Below are 17,364 nucleotides of genomic sequence, written 5' to 3'. Positions count from 1 at the left end.
TGTTTGCACCAATATGAAGTATTTGAAATGGCAATGGCCAGTGCAGACCAGTCACAGTTTTCCTGAAAATACAAACTCTTAGCTTTAACCCCACGCCATCCTGCAGGGTTGCACCTTGCAGCTTTGTTCCAGTGGGAAGGAAGAGCCCTCCCTCTCTGCTCATGGATTCACAGGAATCCATGGTGTGGGTAGATCAGGGGGTTGAGCAAAACCATTTTCAAAGATTTTAGCTTCTGAGGTCTGAAGTCCTTACAGATTGACAGTGGTAAATAGGGTATTCAGCTTTTCAAAGAAAGGGCTAATGAAAACAGATTTAAGATGAAAACTGCACGAAACATTACTGGAATTACTGGAACAAAATTTATGGCACTTACCAAGTGCAATATATGATAATGGGGTTTTTTGACACACATGAAGTGATGGTTTTCTTGCTCACATGCATACACTGTGATCCTTCATGCCAGGACAGCTTTTAACCTTCACTATGTACCATTCTACATCCTCAGTAAAAATGTGGCTCAGCATTATTTATTAATTTGTTTGTTATGAGCACCTTTTTTTTCTCAAATAGAAGAACTGGAAATCAGAGACTGTATCTTCCTACTTAAATTAGAATTTTTTAACATTTTGGTTTAGCAGTCTGGGCTATACATAACTCAGGTTTTGCTTTCATGTCAATTGAATTTACTCACAGATTAAGAAGCATAAATACAGAGATTTTGGCCAGCTGCAGAATGAAGGCAGCTCCTCTCACAAGTCATATCACACTATTATAGGAGTGTTGCCATTCTCTTCAATCAGCACAATATCAATCCTATCAGCTATTGCTCCCATTTGAACAGTTATTTGCCTAAAGTAATTTTATTATCTTTCAGCATGCCATATGCATGTCTTCCCCAGGGAGAAAGAGAGGCTTTTGTGCAAAATCAGGAGCTGTAGCAGTATTCAAAGAAGTGCCAGATAACAGGGAGCATCAAGCACTGATTGTGTGGTTGCTCCCAAGCTGGAGCAGCTGCTGGGGTATGGAATATTCTGCAGAAGTTATTGAGACTGAGACACTGTCTTCAAAAGGTTCATTGGACAAGAACAATAAATGAAAGTTTGCTTAATCCATTCAGCCAGTAATCTCATTAAATGAAGTTTTTCTTTTCATGCTGTGTCAGCACTTGATTGACAAAGTAGTTTCAGTCATCTTGAAGCAGAGTATTATACTCCAGAGATTTCCAGATGTAAAAATAGGGATGAAACAAACAAATTGTGTGAATAGATCACATTGTAACAAAACTGTCCAGACTGTCATGGTCCTACTTGTTTCACCCCACACAGCTAAAAGGGAAATTAATGATGTGATGTATTTGGGGTAGTTTTAGGACTAAGGATTACTTAGAGTGAACAGATTTATCATTACTGGTGTAAGTCTCAAAGAGGAAACGAAGGAGGGAGCAGAAAATATGGAATAGAAGATATAGAGGACTAATACAATGGCTGCTGCATGTAGAATCCTTTCTGTACATTCTTACTCTAGAGTGTACCCCTGTAAAGAATATATTTGTCTTGCCTTCCACCTTCTCCTGAGCCTTCTGTATTCCTCTTCCTCCATGCTTCCATCTTCCCAAGTCATCCTCCTTGACAAGGAAACTCACCTATGCAAACTAAGCTCTATAAAAGTCACATTTTTACATATCTTTACAGGGTTATTCTGAGGTGTGTGTCTTAGCATAAGCAGAATTATCTCAGGAGATGCACATTTCTCTTCATTTCTGATTGAGGAAAAGGCTTTTAGCTCTCTCACCTTACAACTACTAAGTTAGAATGAACAAAATTCACAGACTTCCCTATTTATGTTCTCCATGGTACTACATATTAGCACAGCCTAAGCAATTATTCAGCTCCTATTTATAAACATAAGTGGATAAAATTGAGAGGTTTATTACTACTTATGAAAAATGTATTTTCACTACATTTAGGGTAGAAACATGGGTTTGGGAGTGTGAATCGAAATTATAAAAGTGAATGAAGATGCTCAACAACAAATAAAGAAGACAAGAATGGGGAAAGGGTGAAAAAGACAGGACTGAACATCAAAGTCTTGAATACCAATGGGATGATAATCCCAGAGACTCAGAGGGCAAATGAATGAAGGGAGCTGAAGGTGGTGAAAGAAAAAACTTTGAAATGATAATCAGATAAAGTAGTGGTGAATAAAGACAATACTGATGGAAGCCTTCTTTCTTTTAGAAAGTAACCTGCATTAAATACAGTTTCATGCTATAAGAATCTTACCTGCATTTATGAGCAACTATCCCAAAACTATGCTAGGTAATGGCACTAGAACTTCACAAATCTGGGGGAAAGAAGCAATAAAACTAATATAAGGAAAAGATCAATGAAAGAGTGAGGGAATGTAACTTGAACTAATAAGGAAATAATCTTCACTGGTGATGCCAACCAATGACAGGAGTTATGCAAAGGCATTTGTGTCTGGGGGTAGATAACTAACATTCCTTGCGTGACATTCTACTTACAGTTCCCTAAGTCACACCCGGAAGCAACCATTTCCCTTGGGACCACAAAACACAGTATATGTTAGCATGACCTTTCAGGCAAAACAGTAATCGGGGTGATTTTCAGTGGTGCCAGCATTAATTTATTAATTTTTAGTTAGTTAATGAGAAAAAAATAAGAAAACAGGGAGAAGGAAAATCAAAATAACCATAAAATCTTGTTAAGAGTGTGGCTTTACCTTAGGGATTGGATTACAAAACATTAATAAAGAGCATTTTCAAATGAAGTACAAAAAGCACTTCTAAAAATCTTTTAAAAATATTTTAAAAGAGAATAGAAAGGAGTCAATTCTGTTTCAAAAGTAATAAAAAACTATAGTGATGAGAAATAACAGGTTTTTATCAATGAAGCAAAATAAATAAAAAGGCCGCAGGAATGCTCTTTTTTAGGTATTTATAGTTGCATGTTAAGGAGATATAACTATGTTACACATAATGGTATTTCTTTCTGTGCATGCCCCAAAAGGGAAGAGAAAATGCCTGAAAAAACTCATCTATCAAAACAACCTTGTTAGGGTAGGAACAGTAGATGTTAGAGCCTAAAAGGGCTCATGTTTTAACAACAACAGAATCCTAATTAATGGTTTAGCCTTTTCCTAAATCCTTGTGTTGTTAACATATATAACTGGAAAAAACACATAATGTAGATTTTTCTTGTGAACAATGCTTATCATAATTTATAATCCAGAATCTTCCAAATGCCCTCTGTTTTAGCACAAATTAATAACGTTTAATATCACTGACACAGCAGAAATTTTGACATTCATAGTGCAAAGATAGAGGACTCACTTCAGATTTGTCTCTGTTTCCTACTTCCCTAAGACTTCTGTTCCACAGTTTTAATTAAAATTGTTCACTCAGCCCTATGTTGTAGGCACCATTATTCCTGTTAATTCCTTCAGACTCCCTGCAGCTGATCCATGTCTTGGCTGTGGGGCCTAGAGATGACCACAATATACCACCTAAAAATTACATGGATGTTGAGTAATCATGAAGGATAGATAGAATGTTGTTTAAAAAAAAAAAAAAGATAAAAAAAACCGTGCAAACATTTCAAAGTATGAAGGTATGCAGGTGCCTTGATCTCAGAAGTCAGATTTGATCTCAGGAAGAATATATGCCATGCTGAGCTCCTCACTCGACAGTTTCACTCACCACAGGACACATTCTCTCCCTAGTTGCAGGCACCCAGCTCCCACTGACTTTGAAAATGTCAAACTGCATCAAAGTTAGATTCATTTGAAGATCAATAACCTACCAGAGGTTCAGGGTAGCCTATACATTTGAGTTCCTCTTTTCCCCAGTTTACAATTCAGAACTGAGTATATATAGATTCAGCTTTCTGCTGAAGGCAGAAGAGAAATCGCTGGATCCATAGGTCTGCACAGTCAGTGCTCAAAGGAGTTTATTTTATGGGATGTATAGAGGATACAGAAGAGTTTTAAACTAGGAATGAGATGCTGGAAAAAGAGCCCTTGAGAACTTGTGTCTGGGGATTAAGGAACCGACCAGTATAGGTGACACTGTGGTGGGTGTCTGCTGCAGGCCACCTAACCCTGCAGAACAAGTGGTCGGGGTTTTTTACAGGCAAGGAGAAATAGCATCCATGGGGGACAGCCTGGTTATTTGTGGAGAGACAGCACAGCATGCTGAAAGCATGCAGTGGGGTTCCTGGAAACTTCCGACACAGCTGATGGAGGAGCCAGTGCAGACAGGTCTCTGCTGGACCCCATACTCACAAACAAGGAGAAGCTCCCTGGGGAGGTGGAAGCCAAGGCACTCCTGGCTGCAGTGACCAGAGAGCACAATCTGCACTCCAGGAGGGCAGACTTTGTCCTCCTCAGGGATCTGCTTGGAAGAATCCCACGTGATAAACCCCTGGAAGCAAGAGAGGTCCAAGAAAGTTCATTGACAAGGAAGGATCACTTTCTAAAAAGCTCAAAACTCATCAATAAGGAAGGATCACTTTTTAAAAACTCTAATCTGTTCCATCCTGAACAGCAAGAGTGCCAAGAGTCCTGTGTGCATGAAGGAGCTCCTTGAAAAACTCAGACATAAAAAAGGGACTACACAGGAAGAGGAAGCTTGGACAGGCAAACTGGGAGGAATATAGAAGCACTGTCCAAGAGTACAGAGATGTGGTTAGGCAAGCCACATCACCACCTGCACTGGAATCTACTACAGGGTGTCTATGGGTATTTATTTATTGAATTTGAAACTAATGTAAATGGCAAATTGAAAACTTTTTAATTGGTGTAGTGCTGCTTTCTGAGAAAAATTAGTTGCTAAATAATCAATGTTTGTAAAATTAGTTTATTGGTATACTATAAAGGACTACAGCAAAGAATCTGGCAGAAAAAAATAGTTGATATTGATTAAATTGCATACAAAAGCAATATTAAAAAAGAATCAATGTGGCTGGACAGTGAAGAATTTGAAAGCTTTGTTAAGAAATGGTCCAGAATGGAGGGCAGCACAGCAGTTTCTATTACTTTTGAAAGGCCGAGCCCATGCTCAGCTCATACCAGTTTCATAAAATATTTTATATCCAATAAAAGTACATTAATAGAAATGAGGAACAGGCAGTGAGGTGAAAGGCCTTTCAGAACCTCCACCAGCTTGTGTGATGGATTCTTTGGGAGCAGTGGGATATCAAATGAGAGGCCTCCCTGAGAGAATACCTTTTATCCAAAACAAAACAAGTAACATTTTCTAAGGGAATTGTTTCTTAAATGCTTGTTCTTAAGATTTCACATTGTTTACAACTGTTTTATTCTCACCAAATCTGGATGTTTTTGTTATTTAAAATTTAAGACCTAACTTTCATTCCTCAGACATAGAGATACACATAGGCCAAAGTGCACAGATTTAGGATTATAAAACAAAAGCCTAAGAAGCGATAGCTGCTTATTCACAGTAGACATAATAATTCAATATCATTCCTTTATTTACTGTTTTCTAAGGATCTGTGCCACAAGCTTTAAGATATTTCCTGAATGTATATTACATTTTATTCTTGTTTCATTTGAAAATATAAAAAAGCAGTCAAAGTACAATACATGTATTCAACTATTTCTTATGTTTTGGGCTTTTCTTTGCTGAAAAGGGAATTGCATGAAGTCACTCAGATTTCAATCTGCTGAAGTATCCAGTCCCACCATGACCCAGAAACTTGAATTTAGTCCTTTGTAACAGCTGTAAATGCATGCAAATAGCATTGTACTATCTATTTTTTCTTCAATGTAGAAAATAAGCACATTTTTACGCTCCCAAAATATTTCAGAACACTGAACTTTTCACCAGAAAACTAATTGTCCTTCGCTGTTTTTTCAACTCAGTAAATGTCAAGACTTAAACCTGAACTTCAGCAGCTGGGAACAATGGCTATCAATTGCCTTTCCCCCCCTGCTGTTCCTCATTAACAGCACAAAGTGTGCTGATTTAAATCCATCCTTATCGCCTAATGTACAAGGAGCAGCGAGTGACTGGATTCAGGAACTGTTAGAACTAGAGCAGATCAGATCTTCCTGTTTATTGATTTGTGAAGAACAGCCTGGCACTGCTTTGACAGCTCTGAGTCAGTGAGAGCAAAGAAAGAAGCTTTTTCAGCTCTTGGGAGGAGAATTGCTGGGCAACATTAAAGAGGGTCTTGTAGAAGCTGGTTTCCTTTGATATGCAGTCAAATTGGCTGTGCTCAGAGTCAAGGTCAGGAGGCTGTGGAAATGCTATGAATATGGTGGGGAAATTAAAGGAGTGTTATTTTAATAAGTATTGTGTGTATGCATGCTGATTGATACAGAAAATTGCCCTTCTCTTTTGTGAGAACAGCTTTTGGTGAAGCAAATTGTGACAAAAAAGGGAAAAGGAGATTGTGTGTCCTTTTGCTGCTGCACTAAATATAGCTGTTTAGATGAGAATCTTCTATTCTTTCCCTCTTTTCTTGCCAGTTTTCCTCAGAATATGAGCTATTCAACAGTTGTCTTAACTCTTTACTTTTTTTTTAAACTAGTGATCTCATTTCTGCTGTTTCATGTTAATAACTAGTAAAAATTGCTCCTCGCACACCTTCATGAAATTTTTTGATTTACTTTTTAAATTCCTTACCAAGGTCAGTGAATGTGAATTCTCTGGGAGTGCTGAGCACAGAGAGGCACCCAAGCCTCCTTGGCTGCTGCAGCCACTCACTGCAGAGTAGTTCAGCTGGCAATCAGAGCTCAGATAAGCACCTGGGAGGAAATTTCGAAAATCAAAGCTATGGGCAGACTGTGGCAGGTCTAACATGGGTAGACCAAGGCTCTTATGTCTCTGTAGTGTTGGTAGATCCAAGAGGACAAGATTAACAGAGAATTTTTATAGCTCTGAGGCCACTCCTTGATTGCAGACAGAGCTCCAGTGTTATGATGGATGTGCCTCCTTCCCCAGCACATCTTGGAGTAGTTCAGCAGCTCCAGCCCTCCTGGACAGCTGCTGTTGGGTGCTTTCTGAGAACATGGAAAATACTGAGAATTAAACAGCTCATATTTCCTTTGTGATCTAGTTCTGCTTTGCAGTGTGGACATAAACACAAAATGACACTTCATGTGTCATAAAATTATTCTCAGTTAAACCTCAAAAAGTGAAAAAAAAAGACAACCCTCCTCGCCCCACCCCACCCCCTTCTGAATTTAGTAGTAGACCCAAGTTAAATCCATCAAATCATTATTCTGACTGCAATGGAGCTGTAATAAAAACGTTGTCAAAGTTGAACCCCACTCTAAGTAAAGCACTTAGAAACTATTCCTAACAACTGCATGGCAGAGCTTTGCTTTTGTTACTGTTGTAATTTGTTTTTCTGATCCTGATTAGAGATTCAGTTCACATGGCTGCATCCAAGTGATGGGAAACAGAATTTGTTTAATCAAACTTTCAAAGTCTTTAAAGGAGGACTTGCAATTTTTTTTTTTTTTACTGATTATTTTAGCAGAAGGTGTTTCTGTACCATGTCAATATCACTTAAAATCAGTATAAGATCTTTAATATTACCATTTTCAGCTTCGAGTATATTTACTGCACTGCTGTGGTTCTTTCATTTGTTATGATTGAAAGAAGATAAATGTTATGTAAAACATTGGATTAAATAAATAATGGAAATGCATGTCTTTTCAAGCATGTATCCCAATGAAGAAAAACAGCAGTTCAAGTATCCCAATTACAGAAAATTCTGATGTTCATTTTTAAGTAAAAATTAAATATAAAAATATTTTGTTTAAATCAAATTCTCATATCATGATAAAGCAATATCTGATTTTTTAGAAATCCATGCATCTATTTATTAGTAGCACTTCTTGTAGAGGAATACTGTGTATTTTATTTAAAGTGTACCTTAATAAAATCCACTGTCCCATCCCATGGATGATCACTGTGGTCCCTTCCAGCTTTATCCATTCTGTGGTCCTGCATGCTACCTTCTGGTAATAGTACCTTCAAAACAGTCCTTTTTGCATGGCTAAGCCAACACTACTGAAATCAGAAGATAATTTTTTCCTTCATTAACAGTACATATTTTTTCTTCTTCCCTTTAAGGCAAAGAAAATTAATGTTTGAATGTGCTTGAAAATTTAGCAGTTTTCTTCCCCAAGGCTCCAGTTGTTCACAACATTTTGTTCTAACTACTCTTGGTCAGAGCATAGCATACAAAACTACCAGAGATACTGTTTGTGCTCATTTGGAAAAGCCTATTTCCCTTGATTTGAAGGAAAACAAGAACAAGGAAAAAAAATAAATTCAGGAATGTCTGTGACTTGTTTTAATAAAAAATAAGAAACACTTTTAGATGACAGTGAGAATTTTTTTCAAGAATCATGAAACAGTTATGAAGACGTATATGGATAGAATCTCTTTCTCCAGATTGTGGGTGTATAAGTCACAAAGTCAAATCCAACTCTGATTTTATTGGATTAGAGACACATTCTCCTATAAGTTTAAGCAGGATTGTTTCAGTGGGTATTTTTTGTACTGTGTATCTGATTTATTGTGGGGTTCAAAACTCTGTTATTTACCATTTGTGTAGTTTTGATAAAATTAATAGAAACTAGCTGCAGTGATATTCCTTGCTCTACCACCAACAGAGAGTTCATCTTTTGCTGCCTTTACTAAAAGGTAACATGCCAATGCATCAGCAAGTGGTATTCCTGCAGCCAGTGGAATAACGTTTGTACTCTTAGGTGATTTTTCCTGGAAAATAGTCAAGATTTCTCAGAGTTTTCTTCTTCTTCTCTCTATTGAAAAAATCTGCCTCTAGAAAGAGGTATTTCCTGGCTCACATCCAAGTTGTTCATTTGGAAAGTTACCCTGAGTGTGTAAGGTATTTTATTTTGCTGATGTATAGACAGCTAAAATCTTCAGGTTAATAATTTGTGCAGTTTAAAGGTCACCCATATTTTGAAGGGATTGGAGTTCTCATTTTTAGCACACTTAGAGAAGTTGCCTAGGCTGTGTGCTGGCAGTTGTCATGTGTAATAAAGGGTTCCCATGCTCTTTTCTGACCACTAGTTGGCTGTTGGAATTTTCCTATATAAACACTGCTCCCCCTGGTGGTTTGTAAGTTCTCATTCTCTTTGGATTCTTCATGACAGCAAGTACTTTTTCCATCCTGGTGAGCTTAATGAAAAGTATGTATAAATGTAAAGGAAGAGACATATATATTTTTTTATTAACCAATATTTCCTAATGACAAATAAGTATTATTATGAGGTAATTTTAAGACAATTCTAAAGAATAGATACGTTTTCATTACATTTTTCCAGTGTTTTATTTCAGATGTTTAGGTATGTTTAAAATTTTCTTTCTAGTTTTCGTTGAAAGGTCATTTCTTGGTTAAAAAAAGCGCATCAGTTAATGATTCTCTACTTAACCTAATATACTGGTGACCAGAAGCAGCCCTTTTATGGTTTTCTCTGCACTTACAGACTTCCCCAGCTTGTGTCTGTGCAGTGAATTGGGTGAACTCAAGCTCAAAGTCAGTCCCTGGCATGAAGCATTGCTTAACAGAAACATCTGTCCATGCAATTCAGTGGGAAGCCAAAAAGAGAGATGAGAGAGAAATGAAGAAAGCTGCAGGAAAAACACCTGAAAAATGGTTTGAGGAAGAAAGCAAATGGGCATTTTTGCTTAGAGTGTTAGTTTTAAAATTGTAAGCAAATAAATCATGTCCTGGCAATAAATTGCTTTTGCTTAGTTAAACAAGGTTTTTGAGGTCTAGGGGTTATCTGGCAAGCACACACAGTCATACCAAATAGCTCATTAATTCTATCATTATTTTTTTCTGACTGTATCATGCCCAGCTACTATATAGTACTTCCCTCCTAGCACCAACAAAAGAATTCCCTGAAAGTTTTAAAAGGGGTATTGCTTTTATCTTGTACAACCTATGTTGTTTCTATTTGTGTTTATGTATATAAAAATTAGGACAATAAAAACACTCACCTTCTGCTTTGCCAGGTTGATGGAATCCTATTTCTTACAGGCAATATTTAAGTGAACTGCTGCTATCAGTTACTTTTTTATTACATTTCAAAATATTCTATCATTACTTTCAAGTATTTTTTCCTTGTTTTATCTAATCTCATTCTTAGGTCTAATTTATTTACATTTTTCAGGAACATCATTCAGGTAGATGTCACTCACACACCAGGGAATCTCATTGTAACCACCCACTTTTGGCTGCTAGCTCAATACTCCACTGAGATTTTCAAGGCTAAAGATAAAACCAGTCCTAAACTATTGTCTCTGTTTTCATGCAATACACCAGCCCAATAAAACATTAGGAGCATGTTCTTCAAAGATCTATTCTGAGGAAAGGGTTGAGGGGCTATGATTTGAGTGATTAAAAGAACATCAAAATGTTTATACCAGCTGCTCTCTTTTGGTTAACCTCATTTCAGCACTTGGTTAAAATATGGTTATCCTGTCCACATTAAAAGAGATTGCTTTTCACATGCTGATTTATAATGTTGTACTTTCAAAACTACTTTAGAAGCACTTTTGGAAAAGTATTAACAGATGGATGTTCTCACTTCAATATTGGCAAGCAGCAGTCATACTCTTTTCAGGTACATAAAGTCAGGCCAATTTGCTCTGCCTCTATTTATCAGCCTTTTCATTTTCAGCTCCTTCTAGCAGCAGTTAGAATGTGGGGCAAACAAAAATAAAACAAACACTAAACTGTTTTTTTTTTTTGCCTTCTTTTTTTCCATTTAATCTCATCTGAAGACCCTGAAGGATAACAATTGTTGCAGGAAGCTGCTTAACTTTAAAATGAATGTTCACTAATTAAAAAAATGATCTGACTACAATTGCTCTTTGTTTCATGTCTAGAAAAGAGTCATTTTTTCTCCTCTCTTAACAGGTGGCTGTTGATGAGCGCATCAAGCAACTGCATGAAGCTCACAGGGATTTTGGCCCTACTTCCCAGCATTTTCTTACCAGTGAGTGACTTCTCACTTCCCCTTCTTCTTGTGCAGTTTGCATACACATTTAATAGATAATTTTGTAGCCATGCACTAGTTGTTGTTGCAAGTTTATGTTTTAGATTGTATTACAATTGTTTTCTATTTTTTTCCCCCTGGGTGCAGAGGAGTGTTAAGTAAGTTCATATTGTCCAGGTCCAGGGTAAAAGGAAAACATCTACTATCATCAATCCTTTCTCTGCAAGGCTCATCTTCATTGTTTGGGGGTTCTCTTTAGGACTAGCAAATTATAAATATGTTAAGAAGAGTTTCTGATTATTTTAACCCAGAAAGGATTAATCTCCCCAAAAAAACCCCAAAACAACAAAAATTTGGTTATCTGTTTAAAGAAATGTTCAGCTCCAAAATGGGACAAAATAAGACCTGCAAGAAAAATAGTTTATAGGATTTGGTCACTTAGCAGAGGATCAAAACTGGGGTGGGAAAGTTGGCAGAAGAATGGCAGCTAAGTAAACTTTTTAAAACTCTGCATAAAATATAATTGCCAGCAAAATTCTCATTTCACCTCCACATGCATTCTTTTATCAAGGATGTTTTGAAGTACACTGAAAGACAACTTGAAACACCTTCAAAGGTCCAAGGCAGTGACTAAAGTGAAGCTTCTTAAAGGCCATGTCTTTTCCATTGTACTTCAATTAAGGAAAGTAAACAGTAAAGCTTTATTTAAGAGATTATATCAGCAGAACAGAACACAGTCACAGGATAATGGTCTCCTACATGCAGAGGGACAAGCTATCCAGACATTGGAAATAGATGTTACTATTATTGCACAGTGGGATAGAGGACAAACTTTTCTTCAGTTGGTACTGCATTGTAATTTTAATAGGTTAACCATTTTCCCACTGAAGAGCTCAATGGGAAACAAAATTCTCAGCAGGATGACCTGCAAAATCAAAATCAGGGTCGATGTTTTGCCATATAGGACTAATGCTGGCTGATTCAACCCTGAACCTTTTTTGTCAAATGATGATCCTCTGAAGAAATAAGCCCTATTTTCAATAGTTTTGTTTCAAACACACTTTTCTTTAACTCTTGATCGCTGGGAGCATTTTATCAGCTCAATATATATAACTGCAAATCAGACTTGTCAAGACTGAGTGTGCAAAAGTTATGGGTATATGACATAAACACAATATTTGAGCAGATAACTGTTTTTCCTTGTGACCCGTGGTATATTCTTGGTGAAAGACTAAATTTTAAGGATAAATTAAGCAAGCCTGGAAGAAAGTAGAGTGACCTGCTCTACATTATCACACTGATCAAAGTGTCTTGGTTCTCTGTGCTGGTGTTGAGTGCAGACAATAGGTGTGATGGTTATGTCCTAGGCACATTCTGCCTTAGTATTGATAAACTAGATAAATCTAGGAGATGATCAGTGTTATGATAATCACCTCTTTTAGCCTACCCACAAGCAGTGAGACATTATTCTTCTGTGTAACTAATTAGAGCCAGAAAGGTATGGACATCATGAACACTTCATACTATTTGAGGATCACCATAGGAAAAGGGGCCAGGTGAAAACATGTTGACTTTGGAAATAGTCAAATCACTTAGAAAAATTGGCATTTATTCGCTTATTTGTCCTCTCTCTCTTAGATGTGTGTGCAAATACATAATCTTACCCATGCATGCTAAAGTTAGATTTGTGAAGCTCTGAAAACATCTGCAGAATCCTTCCCAAATCTGTAAGTCTGGTCACAGAAAACTGCCAGTACATGCATCAGTGACATCTTTCATAAGCACCAAATTCCAAAAATATTCACTACCATGTGTTATCACTGTGCCTGGGGAAAATACCATGCTTTGGCATGCTTTTTGTGTACTCTCTCTGTTGCATCTCTGCATGGATGGAAGCACATCTGTGGGAGAGAGAGTGCCACAGTCTGTGCCATCCAGCACTAGTGTTTTTTCTGCAGCTGTGCTTTTGGGGGTGAGCAAGTCAGACATAAAGGTTGCCAAACAGAATCAGGCAGGTCAAATGAAGGTGAATTTAATGGCCTGTAAATTAGGTTATACAATATTATATATATATATAAAACATATAATTAGTATGTGGCAGACAGATCAGTCTGTGGCAACAGTAGTGAAAAATATTAATCATAGCTATTTTTATGGTTTTATTTTATAAGCTAAAAACTTACAGAGTATTTTTATCTAAAGAGCTGAGATACACATAAGATCAATGCAAACTATAATCAGTAAGAAAAAAAACAATCTATTGGCTGTTGCATATCTAGTTTATATGCCAGTAATAATCAGTTCATCCTCCCTAACTGAGCATGAACTTTCCCTCTTCCATACATGCTTGCTTACCTTAAGGTGCAAGTAATAATATATGTTTATATTCTTATATGAAAAGTTATACTTTTATAGTTGATACACCTGTAAATGGTTCTGCAATAAGGTACTGCAGTCAAGGTCACATAAAATCAGTGACTGAATTGCAATCTCTCCTATCTGAAAGAAATAAATGTGTTTTGATAATTATGGCAACCTTTTCATATGTTTGTTATTATTTACTACACAGAAATTATGGCATCATCTGTCTTTCTCTGTTTGGCTGAAACTGAAGCTGCAAGGGGCTGTTGGAAATCTGGCACAAAAGTAATGGGGGAGTGATGCAGGGACCTCATATTTGTCATGCCCTGTGAGGCAAGGAATCAAGTGGTAGTTCCTGTTTCCAAGCACTTGCATCCTGTTCTAAGGGCTATTCATAGAGCTATTTCTGAAAAAGATTGGAAAGAAGGTGTGAGCTAGAGAGATAAGGAGTGTAAAAGGAAAAAAAAAATTCTCATTTGTGGCATTTTTAAATTAGAGATAGTTTTTCTCCATTGTCTTTTCATGCAGTTCAACATTCTTTTTCCACTCTTCCATCTTTTAAATGAGCAAGTGCCAGTGTTTATCAATGCTGTGGCATGGGATAATTCAGATGTGTCCTGGTTGTAATTAAAGAGATAGTGGCAAAGGAATGGGATCCACTTTTGTTTCTCAATAGGACTTCGGTCAGCCTCAAGTATAAAAACTTATCAAATTGGCCCCTACTTTTCCATGAATTTGCCTCTCTCCAGGCCTTCTGCATTTTTAATGGGCTCTCTCATCCCACTGCTTCAGCTTCTGACCTTGATGCTTCCCCAACTCCTTTTGCTCTGTGCTCACAGAGTCTCAGTCCAGCTCCAGCTCAGCTCATTCCTTGCCAAGGACACAGAGCATTCACAACAATAGTTGAGACACATCTGATACATGGATTACCAGAGCAGCCTTATATCATGAATTCATGCAGTGAGTCTGTTGGTTTTGAAGGACTTGCTGTTTAATTAGAATATCTCTAAATCAGGGGTGTAAAAAGTCAGCAGAAATAGGATTCTTTCTTTAAAGAGAAACGTTGTAATGTTTAGCAAAGTAATTAAAAGAATGATCTGTGACCTTTCATGGATTGAATGATGCTTAATTGGGAATTATATACAGTAACTGGGGTGTGAAAAAGAGTATCTGCAAATTTAAACATAATATCAGCTTCCAAAGTTTTCAGCGACTCCTCTGGAATAATTTTACTGTTTTCACTTCACGTTTATTTTTTCTCTGTGATTCCACCTCTTAACCAAAAATAGATTCCTTGTTTCTTGTTGGAAGACCCACCTATATATGTCACAATAGTTATACTTTTTTTCTTTGAGATGCAAGAAGGGACAGGTAGTACTGGTGTCAGATGTGTTTTCTATATCATTTGCAGCGCTATTCAGCAATCACTCATACTTTTATAATGGCACAGGTGCACTGTGCATAGCTGGTGATTGCTGAAAAATAGAAGGTGTTACATCTTTTAAAGCCATGAGCAAACCTTGTAATTTACTGTTCAGCCCCAGTATGGGCCATCTTTTAGTAAGTACAGCATGTCAGTGCAGTGACTGCAGGAAACAGTGCTCACAGTATAACTGGCAATCACATAGGAGTGTGACTGGAAGATCCCACTGGTTTCCAAACTCAGACAACATGGACTTTTGTCAGCATGAAAAACCTGGGAATACAAGGAACAGAAAGAACAATTAGGTTTGCAAGGCTAAAGGTTGATATACCCATAGTCAAAATTTTATGATTCATATCTCCCAGGCTATGAGCTTTTGCTGCCTGCATATGTCAGTACCAGACTGTTAAATCCTCATACCTAAATATGTGCTAGGGCCTGGAGGCACCTAACAGGAGATACCTCACTGGGCCTTTCAGTTTTGGGCTTGTAAGAGCAGCACTTAATTAAACACAAGATGAGGCAGCTTTAGCAGCTTTAATTCAGAAACAGAAAGGATGAATGCTGGAGCCAACAGTTTGTATTGTAAGTGATCAGAGTGCATCTGCTGCATTTTATATAATGTAATTGTTGCTGAAAAATAAACAATATGGTCATGGGATTGAGCTGTGTAACCTAGGTTTCTCCTTCTCAGGATAAGCTCAGAGCTGTTAAGGTTCAGTTCTGAGTCTTTTTTCTTCTTCTTTCTGTGCCTTTGTGTTTTCCCTCAGTTATTTAGGCCACTCTCCTGAGAAATTGGAGATGTGGCTCTGAATTTCTTCGAGTAGGGGGAGAAGTCAAATACTCACTTCTCCCACCTTGTCTTTGAGTGCTCAGATTATTATGCAAAGCAAAGACTGGGAAGCTCTTTCTTGCACAGGCAGATGTCTTTAAAAGGGCAAGTCCTGCTAATTAAGACATCCAAGTCTAAAAATGAGAGGGCTCTATGACTCTTAGGACACTTTACCCATCCATCTGATAGATTATTTTCCAGTCCAAGCTACTGTATCTTTCTCTCTTATATCTCACTGCACACATTATATCATATTGTCTTTCAGATATACTTTTGACAAGCAAACATTGAAGACCATGTCCAGTCATCCATGCCCTTTGGAAAAATGGTTTAATATTTTTAGATATCACAGGAAATGTTTTGAATAGAAAATATCACCTGGTAGTAGAATAAAAATAGAGAATAAGTGGACACAGGCAAATCAGCCTAACTCTGAGAAATCTTTGAAAGCAAATGGATTTTATTACTGTATTTAAATGTATTTGTAAAAAAGTATTCCTGTATTTTATACATTTAAATATGGTTATATTAGCTAGAGGAGCCTGATTGCTAGAAAACTGTTTTTCTACTTCAGTATAAATGTAAAGGAGCTACATGTGCTTGTGAAAGAGGAAAATCTAGCACAGTACCAACAAACCCAAATATACTTCACAGGTCTTGCCATTGTGATTGTCATGGTCAATTTCTAAGAACACCAATTCAACCTCAAGAATTGTGTGATGGGTGCATCAGGTTTATAGTGAGGAGAAAATGCCTTCATTTCTCCCTTGTTTAGAATATCATGGCCATAGCTGCAGCTTTTGATAGTGCTTGCCTTGGCCTGACTGCTAAAGTTCTATAAGAGTAAAACATTGGCGTATTTTGAGAGATTATATTTATGCTTACTTTTGGAATAAAGTCAGTAGAATTAATTTTACAGTGAGCTTTCATTTTTTCATTATGCATTATTCTCAGGAAAACCACAAAAAATCTCTCCATAAATCTCAATAACTTATTTGATTTGCAATTAAATATTTATTGAATTCAAAGTTTTTATTTATATTTTTCTCTTCTCTGCACTTTTGTGCTAAGTGATCCTGTCTATATAATGCATTGGCACAAAAATTTCTGAAAAAAATTGTAAAGTCAGTTTCTAGATGATGATGTTCTCCCCCTTTCTTCACCCAGAAGCAAGAATTTTTCCTTGTAATTAATATTTTGTGTTTTGGAGGAAAAAAAAAATTCCAATTAAAAAAATATTTTGGCATGACATTGAAAATTACCCAAATAATAATTCTGTCTCTCTTGTGCTTTTTGCTTTAATATGTCATCTATTTAAAAAATGCTGTTTATTATTTATTTTAAAGAAGAGAGGGACTTTTTGAAGAGAGTGGGTAGGATATCTTATATTTTTTAGCAACCTAATTAATTTCTGTAATTTATCCTTGGCTGGCAGAATATAGAATATTCTGCCATGCTACATAATTTAACAGTAGTCAAATACTATTTTTTGCTCTTAATAAGATCCAAAATATGCCTGTTTATTGTCTATTATACTTTTGTCCACTCACTGAATTAGTATGTTGCTAAGTCTCCCCAAAATTCTATAATCTTTTTGGAGTTACATTGGATCTGTGAATCCAAATGAAAACTCCTTAGTCTTTTCAGCCTGCCAGGTTTAACTCAGATGAATTTAACATTCCCATGTTGTCATAAGTTGTTGTGTTCATTTTAGGAAAT

The 17,364-nt window shown here is 36.8% G+C and overlaps 1 protein-coding gene across 12 annotated transcripts in view; it reads left to right on the top strand.

Annotated features, from left to right (window-relative positions):
* Positions 1–17,364, top strand: part of DMD (dystrophin) — a gene marked incomplete at its 3' end in the record, with an annotated part of 1,131,161 nt that overhangs the window by 992,155 nt on the left and 121,642 nt on the right. For all 12 annotated transcript variants that reach the window (XM_079310888.1, XM_079310881.1, XM_079310887.1 and 9 more), the window contains one exon: positions 10,951–11,029. In XM_079310888.1, coding sequence (XP_079167014.1) covers positions 10,951–11,029 — 79 coding nt within the window. The remainder of the gene's footprint in view (positions 1–10,950; positions 11,030–17,364) is intronic.

The sequence above is a fragment of the Erithacus rubecula genome (assembly GCF_903797595.1).
Source record: "Erithacus rubecula genome assembly, chromosome: 1".
Taxonomy (NCBI): domain Eukaryota; kingdom Metazoa; phylum Chordata; class Aves; order Passeriformes; family Muscicapidae; genus Erithacus; species Erithacus rubecula.
The sequence above is the reverse complement of the archived record's forward strand: the minus strand, read 5'-3'. Positions and strand labels throughout refer to the sequence as shown.